This window comes from Loxodonta africana, chromosome 19 (assembly GCF_030014295.1).
Source record: "Loxodonta africana isolate mLoxAfr1 chromosome 19, mLoxAfr1.hap2, whole genome shotgun sequence".
In the NCBI taxonomy this organism is placed as follows: domain Eukaryota; kingdom Metazoa; phylum Chordata; class Mammalia; order Proboscidea; family Elephantidae; genus Loxodonta; species Loxodonta africana.
In genome coordinates, this window is record NC_087360.1 from 19,959,545 (window position 1) to 19,980,012 (window position 20,468).

General features: G+C 47.2%; 1 protein-coding gene across 18 annotated transcripts in view; it reads left to right on the plus strand.

Moving 5' to 3' along the window:
• The window catches only part of UBE3B (ubiquitin protein ligase E3B), a 58,215-nt gene that overhangs the window by 26,781 nt on the left and 10,966 nt on the right, over nt 1-20,468 (plus strand). For all 18 annotated transcript variants that reach the window (XR_002787993.2, XM_023559416.2, XM_064272330.1 and 15 more), the window contains 10 exons: nt 3,196-3,367; nt 4,930-5,048; nt 5,680-5,794; nt 6,578-6,677; nt 9,191-9,310; nt 14,140-14,316; nt 14,448-14,558; nt 17,463-17,600; nt 17,918-17,983; nt 19,957-20,015. Coding sequence is in view for 17 of the 18 variants with exons in the window: in XM_023559416.2 (XP_023415184.1) it covers nt 3,196-3,367; nt 4,930-5,048; nt 5,680-5,794; nt 6,578-6,677; nt 9,191-9,310; nt 14,140-14,316; nt 14,448-14,558; nt 17,463-17,600; nt 17,918-17,983; nt 19,957-20,015 (1,177 nt within the window). In the remaining variant the exon portion in view is untranslated. The remainder of the gene's footprint in view (nt 1-3,195; nt 3,368-4,929; nt 5,049-5,679; nt 5,795-6,577; nt 6,678-9,190; nt 9,311-14,139; nt 14,317-14,447; nt 14,559-17,462; nt 17,601-17,917; nt 17,984-19,956; nt 20,016-20,468) is intronic.

The following is a 20,468-nucleotide window of genomic DNA, read 5'->3' on the forward strand; positions in this document are numbered from 1 at the left end:
TGGGTCTGTAGGTCTACCTGGCGGGGTAGAGTTAGGGGACTGAGGACTGAAGGTTTCAAAGATGGTGTGGGGTTTTGGCCTGAGCAGCTGTGTGGATAGTGGTGCCAGTTGCTGAGCTGAGCTGGGGGTGGAGGCTGTGGGGAATGGAGAGAGTTGAAGGTGTCTGTTGGACACGCAGGCAGAGATGTCAAGCAGGCATTTCGTTGCCTACTCTTGGAGCTCAGAGACCAGGTATGGCTGACGTGTAAATCTGAGGACATCAGCAGAGGGGTCATATTTAAAGCATGGGCCTAGGGCAGGTTCTCCCAAGAGAGTGCAGAGGGAGAAGAGAGGGGGCCAGGCCAACCCTGGGTTACCCTAGCCCGTGAGCATTAGGGGAGCATGTTGAGTGTGATGGCTTTGAGGTAGCTACAGCCTGTGGCCAACTTAAGACGATTGCAAACTTAAGCATCCCCCACATTCCCAATGAAAGAATCCAGAAAGGTTTTTGGCTGCCTTGGAATATATGCTTTTAAAGATGAAGATAAACTAGTCTAAAATGTATGTGTGATATTCAACGTACTAGTTTAGTTATACACAAAATAAATTATAGAGAAAAACACATTTGTTTGAAAAGTACTGCTGTTTTTCTCCTCTCACGGTTTAAGATGCATCTTTGTTATGCTCCTCACGTGCGTTGGACGCTGCAGCCGCCTGCTGGTCCTCTCACACAGCTCTCCGGAGCCAGCACCTTCTTTTCTATCTGCATTGCTAATGGCGCAGCCCTTTGTGAATTGATGTGTGACGCTCTAAGTGAATATTTTAGTTCACGCCTTGGGCACCCACTCACAATAAGTTGAGGACAGTTTGTTTTGTCCTGTAGGAGTTTATTTATGATCTCCACAGTGTAACTGTCTACTCTGTTTCTTTCGTAACCTGTTTTTAAATTGTGAAGTTTCTGCACCCTTTGAAGTGTGTGATATCCCCGTTACCATCAACTCGATTCTAACTTACGGAGACTTTATAGGACACAGTAGAACTGCCCCGTAGGGTTTCCAAGGCTGTGAATATTTACGGAAGCAAACGGCCACATCTTTCTCCCAAGGGACAGCTGAAGAGTTCAAACCGCCGGCCTTCCAGTTAGCAGCCGAGCTCTTATACACTGCACCACCAGGGTTCCTGTGTATATTATATGATATAACATGGAGTATAGATAACATAACTAGTTAAAGGTTAGTTATGAGCTGAGTACCTGAATAACTACTCACCAGGCCAAGAAACTCTTGCTTTTTAAAGGCTCTTTATAACCACAGGCTCATAACCTTGAAAATGTGAGGCTCAACCTTTAGGGATAATAAAGGTGATTAAATTGGTGTTACATCTCTTTGCCCTCTTAACAGCTCCTTCAATTTGCCCTGTACATATCCATAAGTAGCATAGACTGAGATTTTCTCCCCCAGTTCTTTGTTAATGGTGCAGTAATACACAGTTTTTTGTTTAATAGTGCAGTAATTCAGAGAATGCCCTACAAAATGAGAGGTGTTATAAAGACTCAAATACAAGGCAACTCCCCATTTTCTGAGGAGTGCTTTGTGGCAGACACCTCATTGTAAAGCAGTGATGGTGGCCTGTGTGTTGGAGGCTTTGTAGCCATCAGGAAGCAGACTGATAACATCCTCCACCTTTTGCTTCCACAGGGTTAAATTTTTGTGTAACTCTTCAGAGTACCTCTGCTGTGGTCATTCATTGCTTTCCCATTTTTGACATGGGTAGAATAATAGAAGTAGATGCAAGGAAAGTGCTTTGCTCAATGTAGGTGAGCTTGCACAGGTAGTCAGCAAACTGTGGCCCTCAGGCCTAACCCAGCCCACCACTTAATTATTGTAAATAAAGTTTTATTGGACTATAGCCATATCCATTCATTTACATATTACTTATGGCTGCCTTTGTGCCACAACGGTAGCAATGAGTAGTTGTGACAAAGACGGTCTGGCCCACAAAATCTAAAAATATTTATTCTCTGGCCCTTTCCAGAAAAATTTTCTGAGCCATGATTTAAGTGTAAATGTTAGGTCAGACAGCCTTGGCCTCTATTTCTGGCTATGACAGTTATCAGCTGTGTGATTTTAGGCTAGTTACCTATCCTATCTGTGCTTCCGTTTCCTCACTTATGAAATGGAGATAACACTGGGCTTTACAAAATGTAACGAGAAAATACATGCAAAGTACTTAGAGTGGTTGTTACTGTTGTTATAAGGTGCCATCAAGTTGGTTCCGACTCATAGCGACCCTATGTACAAGAGAACGAAACACTGCCTGGTCCTGCACCATCCTCACAATGATTATACTTGAGCCAATTGTTGTAGCCACTATGTCAGTCCATCTCATTGAGGGTCTTCCTCTTTTTCGCTGACCCTGTACTTTACCAAGCATGATGTCCTTCTCCGGGGACTACTCCTTCCTGATAACATGTCCAAGGTATGTGAGATGAAGTCTTGCCATCCTTGCTTCTAAGGAGCATTCTGGCTGTATTTCTTCCAAGACAGACTTGTTCGTTTTTCTGGCAGCCCATGGTATATTCAATATTCTTCGCCAACACCACAATTCAAAGGTATCAGTTCTTCAGTCTTCCTTATTCATTGTCCAACTTTCGCATGCATATGAGGTAATTGAAAACACCATGGGTTGGGTCAGGCGCACCTTAGTCCTCAAGATGACATCTTGGGTTTTCAACACCTTAAAGAGGTCTTTTGCAGCAGATTTGCCCAGTGCAATGCATCTTTTGATTTCTTGACTGCTGCTTCCACGGGTGTTGATTGTGGATCGAAGTAAAATGAAATCGTTGACAACGTCAATCTTTTGTCTGTTTATGATGATGTTGCTTATTGGTCCACTTGTGAGGATTTTTGTTCTTTGTTGAGGTGTAATCCATACTGAAGGCTGTCGTCTTTGATCTTCATCAGTAAGGACTTCAGATCTTCTTCAGGGTGGTATCTGGCACATAAGTACCTATTTGATGACCGACGGCAGTGGGTTTATTACTATCATTGTTATTCTTGTGGTGGTAACGATGTTCTTAATAATTGCACCTTCTTTCCTTCGCACACGTTAAACATTCACTGATAGGTTTAAGCGATTTGCCTCCCCAATGGATGGGAGAAATATCAGACCAGATGGAGTCCCACCTGAAGCTTGGGTTTCTCTATCCTTTTCCAGGTCTCACTTACCTTGACGACCTGCTGCCCAAACTGTGGGCATTTATCTGTGAGCTGGGGCCCCACGGAGGGTTAAAGCTCTTCCTGGAATGCCTGAACAATGACACGGAGGAACCCAAGCAGCTCTTGGCCATGCTGATGCTGTTCTGTGACTGTTCCCGGCACCTCATCACGTAGGTTCACTGCTGTGAGGCTGGCTTCCTCCCCTAGGGTTCAGAGAGGCTGAAGTACAGTGTCAGTAAGGACGTAATCGCCGACATGATTGCTGTGTACATTTGGACCTGTGTGGTGGGATCATTTTAGGAATTAGATGAGAAAGTATTTACCAAGGGGGTGGCATGTAGTGGGTGTTCTGCACTTGTTAGTTCCTGTACTTCCTGGGAACTGGGTCAGTACCACTGAGTGTAGGCTGTAGAGTTTGCTGGGGCTGGGTTCAAATCATGGCTCAGCCAGTTACTAATCACAGTGCTCAGCTGTTTACGGGAAAGTCCTGGAGTCAGCTGGCTCAGCAACTTACTAATTATAACACCCTGGGCAAGGGGGCAGGTGCTCAACCTCTCTGAGCCACAGTTTACTCATCTGTAGGTAGAAATAACAGTAGCACCTACCTCTCAGGGATGTGGTAAAGATTAAAAGAGATACTGCGTGCAAAGTGCTTAGGCAGTACCTAAAATATTGAAGAACTTATTAGGTATTGGTTATCACTGTTAGCATTATCATTAAGCTGACCTTGGGCAAGCTACTTAACCTCTCTGAGCCTCAGTTTCCTCATTAGTAGAAGGGAGATCTTACTGATAAGGAAAAAATGAGAGGAGGAATGTCAAGTACTTACTACAGTGCCTGGCACAGAGCAGGAAACTAACAGATGTTACATGTTTGCTTGTCTTTTTGGTATTCTTTTAATTCCACTCTTCCCCAAAAGGTTGGTGAAGAATTCTAAGGTAGAATGGACCTCACAAGCTACGTTCAGGCTAGAAGACATTGGCAGGAGGGGATGAGGGGCCTGTAGGTGGCAGGTTGGATAAGAAGGGGCTGAGTGGGCAGTTGGAGAGGGAAGAGAGGCCTCCACTGCTGGTGAAAGGGTATCTAGAGAGTGAGTCCTGTTCTAAAATGGGTGGAGCAGCTCTGTGAAGTTTTCAGATGAAGCTGTGTCTAAAACAGCTCATTGATTCATACACGCGTTCAAACGTTTATTCACTCACTCGTAAATACTCATCAAGTACCTCCTGAGTCTCAGCGGTGTCGGTCCTAGATGCAGAATAAGCGGCCACAGGTTTCCTCAATAAGCCACTCCCAGTCGAGAGTTACCCAGGATTCTGTGATGATCAGGCATGAATGAGGCGTGTGTCACAGTCACATCCTTATAAGTGAGAGAGAGTAGAGCTTATTTTTTTCTTAATTACGTTTTTTAACTTCTCACTCTGGAAAATCTCAGATAAAAGTAGAGAGAATAGTTACGAACCCTCCTGTACCCATCACCGAGCTTCAGCAGTTATCAGCTTATGACCAGTTGTGTTTCATCTGTACCCCTGCCCACTCCCCTCTCCCGGGTTGTTGTTTTGAAGCAGATCCTAAACATATCATTTTCTCTGTAAATCATACGTCGATAGCTCTGAAAGATAATAAGAAAGAGCTTATTTCTTAACCTTGTTTATTTTGTCTAGTAAATAGTACAGTTTTTTTTTTTATTTTCCTTCTCAGTGGAAAATTCTAAATAATCTTCTGTCTGATTTAGGATTCTTGATGACATTGAAGTTTATGAAGAACAGATTTCATTCAAACTCGAAGAACTGGTCACCATCTCCTCTTTTCTGAATTCCTTTGTCTTTAAGATGGTCTGGGATGGAATCGTAGGTAAGGTCAAAGAGTTAGCCATCGTTCGGTGGGTGACACACTCACGGAAACTGTAAAGAGCTTAGGACATCAACTGATTCTTAACTTTATTGTCTGTCAAGGTTAATTGAAAACATATTCTTAGTCACATAATTGGAAATTTTCTCTCTTCCCATTCCATGACATCACCAGATAGTAGTGTGGTTTATAGAAGGCTCACTCTCCCCGGTGTGCTTCGGGATTTGCATGTGTGGGTCAAGGGTTATCAATAATGATTAGTTTTGCCCTGTGTCTCTTTCCTTTTGATCCTTTGAGTTGATTTCCATGTTAACCAAATGTATGCTGGTTCACACTTCAAATAAGAAGTATGTTTGCAGTTGTTCAGTAATAAGTTCCTTCAATTGAAAAGGTCCTTTGGATGACATACTGGTGGGAGGCAGGATGAATAATTTTATCTAAATGATATTCAAGTCAGGCAGATGCTTAGAACATTCTCAGAGTGTCTTTTAATTCCTTGGGTTTCATAAAATCCAGAGGGGAGGAGATGAAGGACTCAGAGATGACTAGAGGAGTCATGAGGCTGTCCTCACCTCCTCTTTCATTCTGATCGCCTCTTCCCTGAGCATGACTTGCCCATTTGTGTGTCCTACAGAAAACGCCAAGGGCGAGACCTTAGAGCTGTTCCAGTCTGTCCACGGGTGGCTGATGGTGCTTTACGAGCGGGACTGCCGGCGGCGCTTTGCCCCCGAGGACCACTGGCTGCGAAAGTGAGTGCCAGGGCTGGGGAAGGGGCATGGTGGGAGCCAGTGTGCACGCTGCTGTCACACCGCCAGCCGCAAGCAGCTGAGGGCTCAGCACTCATGTTCTAGAGCAGGGAGGATTTTTCCCTCCTTCATCCTGTCCTTTTACCAGAGCCACTGTTTGTATGAAGCACTGTCAGCACGGATCACTTAGCAGCCACTTCTGTTAGAAGATGCTTAACGCTGAATATGACGAGGGTTAATGAATGGTAACAAAGCCAGATCACATTTACCAAATGGTTCTTGTCCAAACTGGGATGGAAAGTTCTTTCAGCTGTGCCGAGCAGCAGGCTATGATAGCTAAATGTCAGCTGATCAGCAGAATTGCCAGAGTAAAAACTGCAGCGAGGTGTTTGGGGGCAGGGGTGGGGGTCGGGGACCCTTCCTGCAACAAATGCTGTCCTCCTGCAAAAAGAATTTGTATCAGTGATATGTCGGCTCTTCCGTAACTCTTGAAGCTGTGGCACTAGAGCAGGGATCAGCAAACATTTTCTGTAAAGGACCAGATAATAGGTGTTTTAGGCTTTGTAGGTCATATAGCCTCTGTTGCAGCTAGTCAGCCCTGCTGCTGTGGTGCGAAAGCAGCCATAGATGATACAAGTACGAATGAGTGTGGCTGCGCTCCAATAAAACTTGATGTACAAAAACAGGGAACGGGCTAGATTTGGCCCACAGACTGGTTCGCCAGCGCTGCGCTAGAGAGTGGTTTTCTTGCTTTAATCATCTCAAACCCGTGTCTTTCTTTGTAAGGGACCTCAAACCCAGTGTGCTGTTCCAAGAACTGGACAAGGACAGAAAGCGGGCACAGCTGGTCCTGCAGTACATCCCTCACGTCATTCCTCACAAAAACGTGAGTTGCGGGTAGAGCGGTGTCTTCAGTGGTTTGTTTATTGATCCATACATTCATTCAAGCATTTGTTCATTCACTCACATATACTCATCAAGTACCTGCTAAGTGTCCGTACTGTCTGTCCTAGATGTGGAATAAGACTCCACACCTTTCTTTCCTCAGTAAGCACAGACTCCCAGTCAAGAGTTACCCAAGATTCCTTGATGCTCAGGCACAAACGATGAATAAGGAACGAATTTAGGCCTGAATTAAGAAAGTATCACTGTCTGATCCTTATGAATGAGAAAAATATAGAGTGGAGCTTATTTGTGTTTCCTTCTGTCCTACTACAATGTTCTTGACTTTCTGTCTTTATTATAAAAAAAAAAAACCAAACCCATTGCCGTTGAGTTGCATTGATTCGGTTCTAACTCATGGTGACCCCGTGTGTGACAGAGTAGAACTGTGCTGCATTAGGGTTTTCTTGGCTGTAATCTTTATGGAAGCAGATCGCCAGGCCTTTCTTCTCTGGCACTGCTGGGTGGGTTCAAATCACTAACCTTTAGGTTAGTAGTTGAGTGCAAACTGTTTGCATCGCCCATGGATACAATCTTTGTTATAGCAGTCGGAAATGAATAAATGAGATCATTCGTTCTGCCAGCAGTGATTGGATCTTGCTCTATGCTGGGTCTCAGAGATGGAGAAGATAGTGTGAGCTGGCAGTTCAGGGAGGGGGCAGATGCCATAGGAGCACAGGCAGGGCCCTGGCCCAGCTGGGAATGAGAGGAGGGGTCGGGAAAAGGCTCCACAGGCAAAAGTGGACAGTGTTTAACTATTAATCCTCACTGCTCTCTGATATCATTTTGACCTTGACTCTGATAACTATGGTTGCTATTCTTTACCATCAAGCAGTGATGTGCAAACGGATGTGGCATTTCAAATTCTTAGTGCTCTTGATAGCAGAGACTCAGAATTGAAGGGACCGGATGGAGATTACCTAGTCAAACGGGCCCTCATTGAGGGGATCCCTTCTACTTACTGTATCCCCAAACTCCCCTCTGATAGGAACCTCACAGCTTTGCAAAGCAGGCCATACTGTTTCTTTACTCTTCCAAGTGATGGAACGTTTTTCCTCATATTAAAATGGTCTACTTCTCTGTAACTTCTATGCGTTGGTCCTTGGACAACGCCCACAAATGAAATCTCTAATCTATGGAGTAAACCTTCTGAGATTTGCAGACAATGCTTGTTTGCCCTCTGAGTCTTCTGTTTTCCAAGTGCAGCATCCTTGGCTTCTCCAAGTATTCCTTGTTGGAAGTAGTTTCCAGCCCTTCATCTCCTGGGCTCATTCCAGCTTGGTGCTGTCTGATTTAAAACATAGCATCTCAACCTGTAACTCTTTATCTGTGGGTTCAGCCTCATTAGGTATCATGACCACAGCATTCCCATAACATATAGTTTAGAATATCTGTTCCTTGTATCTGCCATTCACCAACAACAGTGTGGTGCCCTGAGGTGCCTCAGGGTATTTCAGACCTGCAGGGGGAACACAGTGAAATCTCTTGCACACCATGAGAACTACCAGCTCAAGGTACTTCAGTCTCATCATTAGATTGCAGTATGTACAGTCTTTTTGATGACGTTTTATATTTGCAAAGCCGGGTTTGCAGGGTTGCTGTGATAAAAATCAGTTACTGCATGAAAATCAGTGCAGAACAGGAATTGAAGGTAGTGGCATGCAGTCTGATTCCAGGGTTTCAGAAGCTGTTCAGTGCCCAACAGGTACACTTATCCCATTAGCACACGCTTGTAGTTGTTTAAGAATGAAATAAAAATATAATTGTTTATTTGAGTTTACATATTTTTTTTTTTTTCATTTAGCTACTAAGTTCATAAGACATTGATATTCATTAAGTTGTTAAGACTTAACTACTTAATGAACAAAACTCTTAGGTATTTCCTTTGGCTTATCCGAATCTTGAGAACGGAGAGAGAGGACTCTTTTCAGTGTACGCTCGAGAAATATTATGGGAGAGACTATGGTGTGCTTGAGGGCCCAGGGGAGGTGGATAAAAGGTTAAGAACCTTTATACTGTAGGATTGTTTTTTAAATTTCTGACAGTGAAAAGAATGCTCTTGGAAATGTTTCTGTTTTTTGCATTCCCAATATGGATTTCCTGTCGAGCAGGCAGGTCTGCGTATATAAAGCAACCTCTGTAACGTGTCCTGCTGCCAGGATTCCACGGTGGGCTATTGCCTAAAAGAGGAAGATGGTTTGCTCCTGGATTGTTCTAGCCAGGCACCCTTTCTAGAGCATTTCTTCCTTGGCCCGGATTCGGCAGTATTTCTAATTCCCAGAAGTGTTTCTGGGAATGGTCACTGTTCTTCCAAGACACTTGTAACCAGGAGCTCATGTCAAAGTGCTCCTTCTGGTTACCTCTCACATGACTTTCATTTCGGTAATTCTGTGAAGTGTTTGGCAGGGAAGCATCGGTTGTTGACCTGGTTTCTGATCCCACCTTTGCTCGTTTCAGAGAGTTCTCCTGTTCCGAAACATGGTTACCAAGGAGAAGGAGAAGCTGGGGCTTGTGGAGACCAGCTCCGCCTCCCCTCACGTCACCCACATTACGATCCGACGGTCCCGGATGTTGGAGGTGAGTGGTGAGGCCAACGGAAGCTGACTACAGAAATGTGATTTACTGTCTCTGAACTGTTGTTGTTACTCCTCTATCTAATGACACTGAAATCAAGGCTCCGGGAGCAGGAAAGGGGCCATCTGTCCTATTGAGTGCTCCAAATAGCTGCTTGATTAAAGCTGACCTCAGTGCTAGAGACCCACGGTGTAGTATTTCTCTTCCTTCACCCCATGAGGGTCCCTTTTCTAGAGCATCAAACTCTCCGTGCCTCCCTGAAACGAGGACAGAAAGTACTGAGTACAGCAGGTGCACTGACGTTCTCATGTCTGTGCAAATGCCAATTGTCACTGCAGGCATTTTGCCCGGCCTCCCACTGTGAACCCATGGACTGGAGTGTAGGTGTGAAGTTTACTGAGCCATACAGAGAAACACATTTGTCACAGGACATATTGTGTGCAGAGCTAAAAGTTCCTTGTAGACCTAAACTTAACAAGATATATAAGTCAAGTGGCCAAATCCGATGGCCAGTGTATGGTGACTTCATGTAAACTAGAATTCGGTGCGCTGTCCTCAGCACATTTTATCTCCACCCAAAAGAAACAAATCCATGGCTGTCAAGTCGCTTCCGACTCAAAGCAACCCTATAGGACAGAGTAGAACTGCTCCATAGGGTTTCCAAAGGAGCAGCGGGTGGATTTGAACTGCCACCCTTTTTGTTCAGCAGCGGAGCTCTTAACTGCTATGCCACCAAGGTTCCACTTCACCTCCAAGTGTCAGAAAATTGTCCTAATACGTTAGTTTTGCTGGAACAAGATACTGACTACAATCTGCTGGAACGTTGTCAAATGTACAAGCCTATGAAGTCTACAGTGTGTGTGCCACATCTGCCCTCAGGGTTGTATAGTACACAGCCTGCACGTATGCGCTGGTCCTGCCAGCTGCACAATTGGTGACTGAGCCCAAGTCCCCATCCCCAGGAGAGGCTTGGCCTCATTCACTCACCAGTATTTGTTCCCTAGGCCTTTTACCACCCTCCAGCCACAGCTCTTTTTTAGCATGTTCTACAGCATGGGACAGTCATGGGATTCCATGACAGCACATGGCCACATAGCCAGCCACCAGCTCACAGCAGCAGGCAGCATCCCTTCCTCCCCACACAGTGTTCGTTTCCTCCCACAGTGCTTTTGCACCATGTGTGTGATGAATCTTCCCAGATAGCTTGTTTTTGTTTCCCTGATCACGTGATTGGCACCCAAACCTGCTGGAGAAAGGCAGCATGGCTAAGCAGTCGACGTTTTGGCATTCTTAAAAGTCAGGCCTTAAAGTGTCCACAGGGGCCCCGCAGGTCATGAGATAAGTAAAGCTGGTGGAGTGTGTCTCAATGCCGGAGTACTTTGTTTGCATGTTAAACAAATAGAAATCATCTTCACTTCCATTGCTCTCTCCTCTTTCTTAACACGTAGCCCTCTTGTTCTAGGACACTCTGTTTAAGAAAAGTAACCCCACGAGTGAGCTGATAAATGATACTGGACACCCCACCTCAGTGTTGGGGAGCAGGCAGCCTGGAGCGCTCTGGCCTTCTCTTAGCTCCATCTGATTGTGGCTGGGTGGGAATTTAGGCTGCAAAATGCTCTTATTTTTTTAAGAAAAAGTGGAAATTCAAGGTTTTGTGTGAAATCCCTGGGTCTTTTTCATTGTGAGCTAATTAAAGTTTGTAAACTACCTGCAAGTCAGATAACACCTGTCCTCCCACTGAATTCTACCTGTGGGCTACCGGTTTGCAACCTCTGCTTCAACTCAAAGAAGGGAAAGCCCAGTTGTGTTATATAATCTCCGTCCTCCAGAACTTTCCTCTTCGGACCTGAACGCACCTCCCCTGTCTTTGAAAGTCCCCACTGCCCTATCCCCCACCTCTTCCCCACCCCGCCACCCACTCAGATTTGGCCAGCATCTGCTGGAAGAAGCTGGGGTGGCATAGACTGTGGTAACTCCTGAGATTTGGCACAATCCCCTGACTCCCTCCTCAGTGGCACTGCCTCTGGGAAATGCAGACATCCCTGTCACACTGGGCCCTCAGGAACGTCCAAAGAGGAGTGTGAGAAATTTCAGGCCAAGTCCATCCTCTTCTCTGGTTTCCGGGAGCATGCCTGTCATGAATTTGACCACTGGTGGTCATACTGAATTAGGAAGGGGAGAAGGTCACTTACAGTTACCCCAATTGTTCTCGATCTGGTGGTTGGGTTATAAGAACATTAGAGCCCAGTGGATTTTAAGGAGGCATCAAAAGATTGCTGTTAGCTCACTTTGCTCTCCTGGCTGTTTATTCTGTGTTTCCTATTTCACGTTTTGTATTGAAGACCATGCTTTGGGTTTGGCTTTCAGGTGTTAGTCTAAATTCCTGCAGGAAGTCACCTCCTCACAGGTACAGGTGAATTTGACTGGAACTCTGCATTTTAGAACCAGAAGGACCTTGGAGATGCTCTAGGCCAACTCTGTCCTCTCTCCCTCTCCAAGGCAGAACTGAGACCAGAAAGGTTCGATTCTCAGTCACGGTCAGTTGGATGTCGGCGACAGAGCCGGGCCTGGAGTCAGGTCTCCCAGCCCTGGGCCAGTGTTCTCTGCATCTGCACTATGAAAAGTGTTGTGGAGGAAGAATGCCAGACTCACGCTTACCTTCCCAAGGGCACATGATCCCACGTAACAGGACCCGTTTCTGAAAAGCAGTAGGGTGCAACAGGAAATATGTCAGACAAGCAGGTGGCCCTGATTCCCCCCTACAGCATTCATAGAAAAAGGCGATGTGGGGCTCATCAAGACTGAGATTCAAATCCAACAAACATCCCTTAAACACTTGCCATCTGCAGGCCACATACTAAGTGCTTTTACCTATACCGTTTTATTTAATCCGCATAACCACAAACATGTCTACTAACATGTTGTAAAGTGGTGGCTGTTGTTGGTTGCAGTCGAGTCGATTCCAACTCATGGCAACTCCGTGTGTGCAGAGTAGAACTGCTCCATAGGGTTTTCAAGGCTGTGATCAAGACAGATCACTAAGCCTGTCTTCCAGGGCACTTCCGGGTGGGTTCGAACCACCAACCTTTCCGCTAATAGTTGAGCACTCAACCATTTGTGCGACCCAGGGACTTGTGTTAAGGTTGTTGTGTGCCATCAAGTCAGCACAGACTTGTAGCAACCCTGTTAGGGAGATACAATTCTAAAGCAGAACAGAGTAAGCCCTGTAACATATTAGAATTTTCCACCTGTCCCCAACCCAGTGCTGAGATAAATGCCTTAAATTTAGGCAGAATGCTTTAAGTATTGCGACAGCTGCAGGGGGCTTCCCTTTTTGCCTTCCTTTTCATCTTACTTCACATATCAAACTGCACGGGCATAAAAAGTGCTTGCAGGTGTGTGCACACAAAAGCATGTTCCTGTTCATACAGATGACGTAGGGGATTTCACGGGCATTTTTACCTTGCTCTCCAATTCGAGAGCCCAGCCCCTGTATACACTTCTGACCCACCATAGGATAGGCCTTCACATCACTAGGTGAGCGTGGGGGACATGTGATCAGCAGGAAGGCTACCAGGGCTCCGCATACCAGGGCCCCTCACGCCAGGGCTCCCAGGCTGACCTCATTTGCTTGTGACAGGGTGACCAGCCTGGCAGATGACTAGGTGCTATGGAGTTAGTCTGTCTAATGTCAGGAAAACACCTGACAGGGCTGCGGTTGTAACTGAGACAGAGAGTGAGGGTGGCAATAGGATATCGGGGGTGGTCTGTAAGTGGCTAGATGACAGCATCTGAAGACCTCGATTTTGCCTGGTGTTGGGTCTCTCTTGTTGGCCGAAGGACTGCTCCCTAGACCCTGTCCTGTTCAGCACTGCTTTTTATAATCGCTCCTCTGGAATGAAAACATACACAGCTTGCTGATCAGTCCCAGACGCCAGAAATACATTAGACGACAGATGCAGGAGCCAGGAAGACCTTGACAGATTAGAATCCAGAGACACACGAAACAAGATGACCTAATAGGACCATAAAGGTCTGTCCCAGGGATCAGGTGTGTTGCATTCTGGATAGGAAAGATGAGCTGAAAGGCTAGGTGTGTGGAGACAGCTGATTACGAGCCAGAGGTATGCTGGGGCTTCCCTTCCCCACTGCCCTGCCCACCTCAGGCCCCCATCACTCCTGCACCCCAGTCTCCCTGCTTCCTGTCCCACCCCTGCCTTCCATCTGCCCTGCCACCAGTAGGCCTTTTTTTGACAGAAAGCCAACTATATCACTCCCCTCCTTAGACCTTCTATGGCTCCCCATTGCCCTCAGGATAAAATCTTAGTTCCTCAGCATGACTCACAAGGCCCTTCATGATCTGGGAAAAGCACCAGAGGTGGAGGTTAGTTTTATTTTTCATTTTATAGCATTCTTTAAGTTGGATTTTTGTTTTTTGTTTGTTTTTTACCATGAAAGAAAGATACTCTTAGCATCAAAAGAGAGAGAGAAATCTTACCCTTATTTCTTCCAGCATTTGTCTGATGGCGGAGAGCTTGTCATCACTCATCTCATCTAATTTCCTATCTCTCTGCTTTGCCTGTTCTGGAGGGCAGCCTCCCCTGGCCAAAGAACTGTAAAGTCATACTTCCAAAACTCGCCTTTCCTTGTGACAGGCTCCCGTCGGAAAGCGGGTGAGCACTGCTCTCCCTCCCGCACCTTGTGTCCCGGCTCACGCTTTAGTAATCACACAAGGGAAGCTCTGCCTGGGGCCCCAGGAGCCTGGGGGAGGGCGTCTTGAATGATGCGGAAGGCCTTGGGATCCTAATGCGCTGCAACTCTGCTCTGGGTAGGATGGCTACGAGCAGCTTCGGCAGCTCTCCCAGCATGCCATGAAGGGCGTGATCCGCGTGAAGTTTGTCAACGACCTCGGGGTGGATGAGGCAGGGATCGACCAGGATGGCGTTTTCAAGGAGTTCCTGGAAGAGATCATCAAGAGGGTGTTCGACCCAGCACTCAATCTCTTCAAGGTACTTAAGGGGCGGGAGAGCAGGGTGGACAGCAGCCAAATTTGAGGTGACAGATGAGAAGGGAAGGGGCTGGGCGTGCTCGTTACTAGGCAGTTAACCTCTCTGCCTCTCCGCACCCTTTTGCCTTGCAGACAACCAGTGGGGACGAGAGACTGTATCCTTCGCCCACCTCCTACATCCATGAGAATTACCTGCAGCTTTTTGAGTTTGTGGGGAAGATGCTGGGGAAAGCTGTGTATGAGGTAGGCACACTAAGGAGCAGTGAGCTAAAATGTACGGTAAAGTCTTGCAAGTATCATTTATGTGATGGCCCAGCCATGTAAAACACCTCATTACTAGGGTACAGTAGGGGAGAGAGTGCCAGGAACCAAGATTGGTGGGACACAAACCTGAGGTGCTTTACACACGTCATCTTGTTTGATCTTTTCAACAGTCCTGTGACTTGGCTGCCGTTCTTGTGTTTTAAGGACAAGGAAATTGAGGCTTAGAGAAGTCATGGCCCCAAGTGTGATAGCTAGTTAAACGGGAGAGCCGCGTTCACACCTCGGCCAGGCGAGTTCTGAATCTGTCCTCTCTTGCTCTGAAGTGTGGGGACCGGTGGGCCAGAGCCAGGTGTACTTCCAAGTCAAAGCTTGGTCCTGGTTGTAGGAGGGCAACGTCTGTCGAGTTTTTTGTAGTTGGTGTGATTGTTTTTAAATCTGTTTTCATTTGCATGCTTCACAAGAAACCAGAGGTGCCTGTGAGTTGGCCTGCAGACTAGAACAAGATGGAGCACGTACCTCACTTCAGCTGGCCAAGACTAGCTGGCTGTGTGTCTGTGTGCAAGTCGCTTTCTGTCATCAGTAAACCAAAACCAAACCCACTGCCGTCAAGTCAATTCTGACTCATAGTGACCCCATAGGGTTTCCAAGGCTGTAATCTTTACGTAAACAGACTGTCACATCATTCTCCAGCTGAGTGCCTGGTGGATTCGAACTGCTGACCTTTCACTTAGCAGCTGAGCACTTTAACCACTGTACCACCAGGGCTCCATCAGTAAAGTGGGGCTAATAAAAGCCACCTTACTGGGTTATCGTAGGTGGTAAGTGAGGTAATACGTGTAAAACACCTCCCACTGTCCTGGCACCCAGTCGGCCTCATTAAATCAGAGCTGCCATTCTCACCGTTGTGATTAAGAGGAAGGGTGTTCTGAGCTCTACTCCTCGGTCTCATAGGGTCAGGCGGTGCAGACTTTTGCAGGTGAGGCCCACATAGCTCCTGTTCCCCCTCCATTGAGCCACACTGCCTGAGGTAGAACGACCCCCGGGTGACAACCTGACACCCTGCTCTTAGAGTCCTGCCCCCAGGCAGAAAGTGAAGCTGCAGCAGGAGCTCGTCAGCAGTCCGCCCTGTGGGGTCTCTAGTTCTGGCCATGATGAGAACAGATGCCATCCGAGTCCCTGCCCAGACACCCTCCAGGCTGCCTCCCGCCCTACACCAGTTGAGTGGCCCAGGCTCACCTCTCTGCTTCCACATCTGCAAAATGGAGACAGTTCCTATTTCATAGGAAATGAACTGAGTAACCTCTGCAAAGGAGCACCTTTCAGATACTCAATGAATGGCAGTTCTTTTCCCTCCACTACCAGTTGCCACTGAGTGGGCTCCGACTCTTGGAGACCCCATGGGTGTCAGAGTAGAACTGCACTCCATAGGGTTTTCAGTGGCTGAGTTTTTAGAAGTAGATTGCCGGGCCTTTCCTCTGTGGTACCTGTGGTTGGACTCAAACCTCCAACCTTTTGGTTGACAGCCGGGTACTTTAACTGTTTGTACTGCCCAGGAACTCCTTCCCTCCACAACCATCATTTAAAAAAAAAAATTTCATAGGCCATGCTTTTCCTTTAAATGTATAGCTGTGCTGAGACCCAGAAGAGTCTAGGCTCACTGGAAGGCCTGGCTTCCTGTCTTTTGAGAATGTCTTCGTCTTTTCCCCCTGCCCCACAACAGTAACAGTTGTGATGAGAGGAATTAGCACCTACTGGGTCCTGTGCACAGAGCCTTTGGGTGGCACAAACGATTAAGCACTTGACTACTAGCGAGAAGGCTGTCGATTTGAACCTACCCAGAGACACCTCAGAAGAAAGGCCTGGTGATCTTCCAAAAAGTCACAGCCTTGAAAATCCTGTGGAGCACAGTTTTACTCTGCACACATGAGGTCACCATGAGTCAGAATCCACTCAACAGCAACTGGGTTTTTTTGGGGTTGGGTCCCTCTAGCAGGTGACTGAGTGTGGTTGACTCTGCCTCCGAAATCTCTCCAGTCTGTGCATTCCTTTCTACCCCACGGCACTGCCCTAGTGCAGGCCGTGGGCAGCTCTCCCTGCTTTAGGCACTGACCTCCTGGCTGCATCCCAAGCCTCCTGACTTCCTCCTTCCACCCCACTCCCCACCTGAAGTACAAATCTGCCACTTCCCTGCTTGGAGCCATCAGGGTAGAACCCACACTCCGGGGAGGTTTCCGAGGCCCCACCTGACCTGGCCCTCCTGCCTCCCTGGCCTCATGGTTGGCCCTCCCACCCTCAGACTGCACTGTGGCCAGACAGACCTGCAGTCTGTCACTGCAGCCTGCCTGTGGCCTTGACGTGTCCTGCTCCTATAGGTCTAGCTTAGGTATCTCTTCCTCCTGGAAGCTTTCCCTGCCTGCATCAGGTGAGAGGCCTCCTCTGCTCCCCCAGCACCCTGCACATGCCTGTGGCCAGCACCCACCACCCACCAGGCACCATTACACTGAGAGCCTGGCAGGGTCAGGTGCTGTGTTCAGGCTTTGCTTTCATGGCTTCATTGAATGTTCTAACCGAGAAGCTGGGGCTGGTCCCCGTTTCCAGGTGAGAAAGCAGGAGTTTAGTCAGGGTGCCACAGGGTCATCTAGCCCAGCAGTAGCAGGGCTGGGTCTAGTCCCTGAGCTCCAAAACCTGTGCCCTTACCCACTCTGCTCTCGTGTCCCCAGGAAGTACTCAGTTGTGTTTGTTCAATGATGGAGAGGGATTGAAAACATAGGCAGGGCCTGGAGCTGCCCTTGGGCCACCTCTGCAACCTGAGACACCCCTAGTTGGGTCACGGAAGTGGCAGCCTGGATGGTGGAATTGCGAGCGGTTGTCTCTTCCCCACAGGGAATCGTGGTGGACGTGCCCTTCGCCTCCTTCTTCCTGAGCCAGCTGCTTGGGCACCACCACAGCATCTTCTACAGCTCTGTGGATGAGCTGCCTTCTCTGGACTCAGAGTTCTACAAAAACCTCACTTCCATTAAGGTCAGTGTGGAAGGGGAACTCCCACCTGCCAGGTGTAGCTTTGCCCTGTGTGCGTGCCGTGGACTGAGCCTTCCCACACTCTGCTGTCTTGCTGTGGTGAGGGGGCCCTCTCTGTAGCCACCGCAGGCCCTGTCCACCACTACGTTCCCTCTCAGGTCTGCAGACTCAGCCTCCTTCCTCAGGGGAGTGAGTGGCCTTTGCCTTTGCTTCAAGCTGTTAACACCACCAAAGAGTGCCTCGTGGAAGGGGAAGAATTAAATTCTTCCAGGATATAGCGTTCCTCAGCCTCGATCCTTTCCCTTTCTCTGTTGGATTAGCGCTACGACGGGGACATCTCTGACCTGGGTCTGACACTCTCTTACGATGAAGACGTGATGGGTCAGGTAGGTCAGCCTTTGGCTGAGGCGTCCTTTCCCTTCCCTCCATTGGCTTCTTGAGACCTCCCCAGGCGTGGTGCTTTCCCCAGGAAATCTCACCCATCCCCCACCCCCGCCCTGTCCCCCTTTCCTTCACCTTTGCCTGCTCACCCCTCAGAGAGCTCCCTACAAAGACCCTGCTTTGCCTCTATCGCATCTTAAGGTAATCCCTGATGGAAGCCCTAATTCCCCATTTGTAACATTGCTTCACGTTACGTTGGTGGGGATTAGGTTACAAACGGAGGATTATGACTTAACAAGGGGAAAGAAGCCACCTGAGAGGTGCCTCTCCCAGAATCCTGCCCTTGTCCCTGCTTGTCGTTCAGAACAGAGCAGGAAGAAGAGACCTTTGGAAATGTGGCCACCAGAAAGGTTTCTTCCCAGAGTGCTCCTCTTGGCCGTTCTCTAAAGCATCCTCACTCCTTCAGCCTCGTCCAGTGGAAGAGGGAACGTCTGTGTGTGCATGTGTGTGCTCTGAGGGAACTGCACCACGAGCTTAGTAGTGCAGAGCCAGCTTTTTGGATTGTATCTGTGTCACCTCAGGGAGGCCACTTGGGCTCCCTGAGCCACATTGCCCTCATCTCAGCACTTTTGTGTTGCTTGTCAGACCTGGGTCCTCGATGGGACCAGTGTGACTGAACGCTCTGCAGCTGGGAAGCCCATGTGCCTTGTCCTCCTCCTGAGGGGCCACAGAGCAGCAGGGATATTGGGGCTCTGAGAACCCATGAGAGAAACCCTGGTTTAGTTGTATTTCACCTCAAGGCTCCCCAGCTCCTTTGACCACAGAAGTCTTCTTTCAAAGAAAGAAAGCAGGCTATCTCACAAGGTCATTCTCTGAATAATAACGCACCACAAGGTGTTCCCTGGAACCCTTTTTGGGAAACACTGGGCTGAGTGCGTCCTAAGGACCCTTCCAGCTGCAGAATCCTCTGGTTGCCCCAAGATGTGACAGCCGTGGGACGATGAGTTGTTTTTCCTTTGTGTGTCTTTACAGAGTTATAGTATATTAATAGAACTCCTGTTAAAATTAGCTTAAACATTATGCATCCTTTTATTTATTTTTTATTTGGTTGTAGCTAATGGCCGTTGAGCACTTCAGTGCCAGGTGCTGCTGTGCTGAGGGCTTTGCACACACAGTCTGTCTCTTTTGTCTTTTTTGTGGTAAAAATATATATAACAAAACAATTGCCATTTCAACACATCCTTTGATTTTTAGGTCAAACCTTCCCACATCCCGTTTGCCCACAGAAGTGTTCGTGAAGTTGAGAGAAGCAGTTGATTTTATGGAGTGTTCAGATAAATCTTCCATCAGATTTTGAGCTTTTTTCCAAACATGCTTTTTAAAAAGGAATTTTTTTTTCCCCGATTATCGCGATAATGCAAACTCCAAACAGAAAATTCAGCCATAAGAGCATAAAGAGGAAAATGAAAACCACTGTAATGCCAGTGCCTAGATGGCACCGCTGTTAACTTATCATCAATGTCCTTCTAGGTTTTTCCTCTGGACATGTCTCTAATTTTTTTTTCCCCAAGAAATGGTACCACACAATGCATACTATAATGTAGTCTGCTTTTTATACCTTTCCCATCATCTTTGTTAGTAAAAGCTGAACGGTATTCCAGTGTATGGATGTACCAGAATTCCTTTACTCATCCTAACGTGCGCTAATAAACGTTACCACGTTCTCCTTCATGATACCCTGGAGCCTTAAGACGAATGTCTGAACAAGGATCATGTGAGGAGAAACCTTTACTGTCAATCCCCCGAGGTCTGCTTGTCGATACTTAAGCCTGGCTTTTTGTGAAAAAGGATTGTCCCAAACGTACCGTCTGAATTCTGTCATTATTGTGGACATTTGTGTCAGGCTCTTTCACCTTTGGGAAGCTTTGTTTCCCCATTAGGATTCCCTCTAGTAATTACTGTCCGTCTTCTCCCCCAGCTCGTTTGCCATGAACTGATTCCTGGAGGGAAGACCATTCCTGTTACAAATGAAAATAAGTGAGTACAGCAATTAGATTTTTAAGGTCACCACTTGAGAAGACTTCATTCTGGCTCTTGGGGTTTACGTTGAGAATTTATTAAGATAAAGTAGAAAGAGGCCATAAATAACGGAATGGGATTTCCTGGTTACAGCTCATAGGCAGAAACTGCATTAAATTTGATTTGTGAAATAAGAATTGACAATTTGTTTTGGTGGTGGTACTTCTAAGGTCAGAGGCACCCAGGCCACTGTGTTCTGAAGCATTTCATGATGGCTGTGGACACAAAATATATCACACGCAAGCAAAGTTTTGCTGAAGATCACTCAAAAACGGCTGCAGCAATATATCGACAGGCAACTGCCAGAAATTCAGGCCGGTTTCAGAAGAGGACTTGGAACCAGGGATATCATTGCTTTTGTCAGATGGATCTGGGCTGAAAGCAGCGAATACCAGAAGGATGTTTACCTGT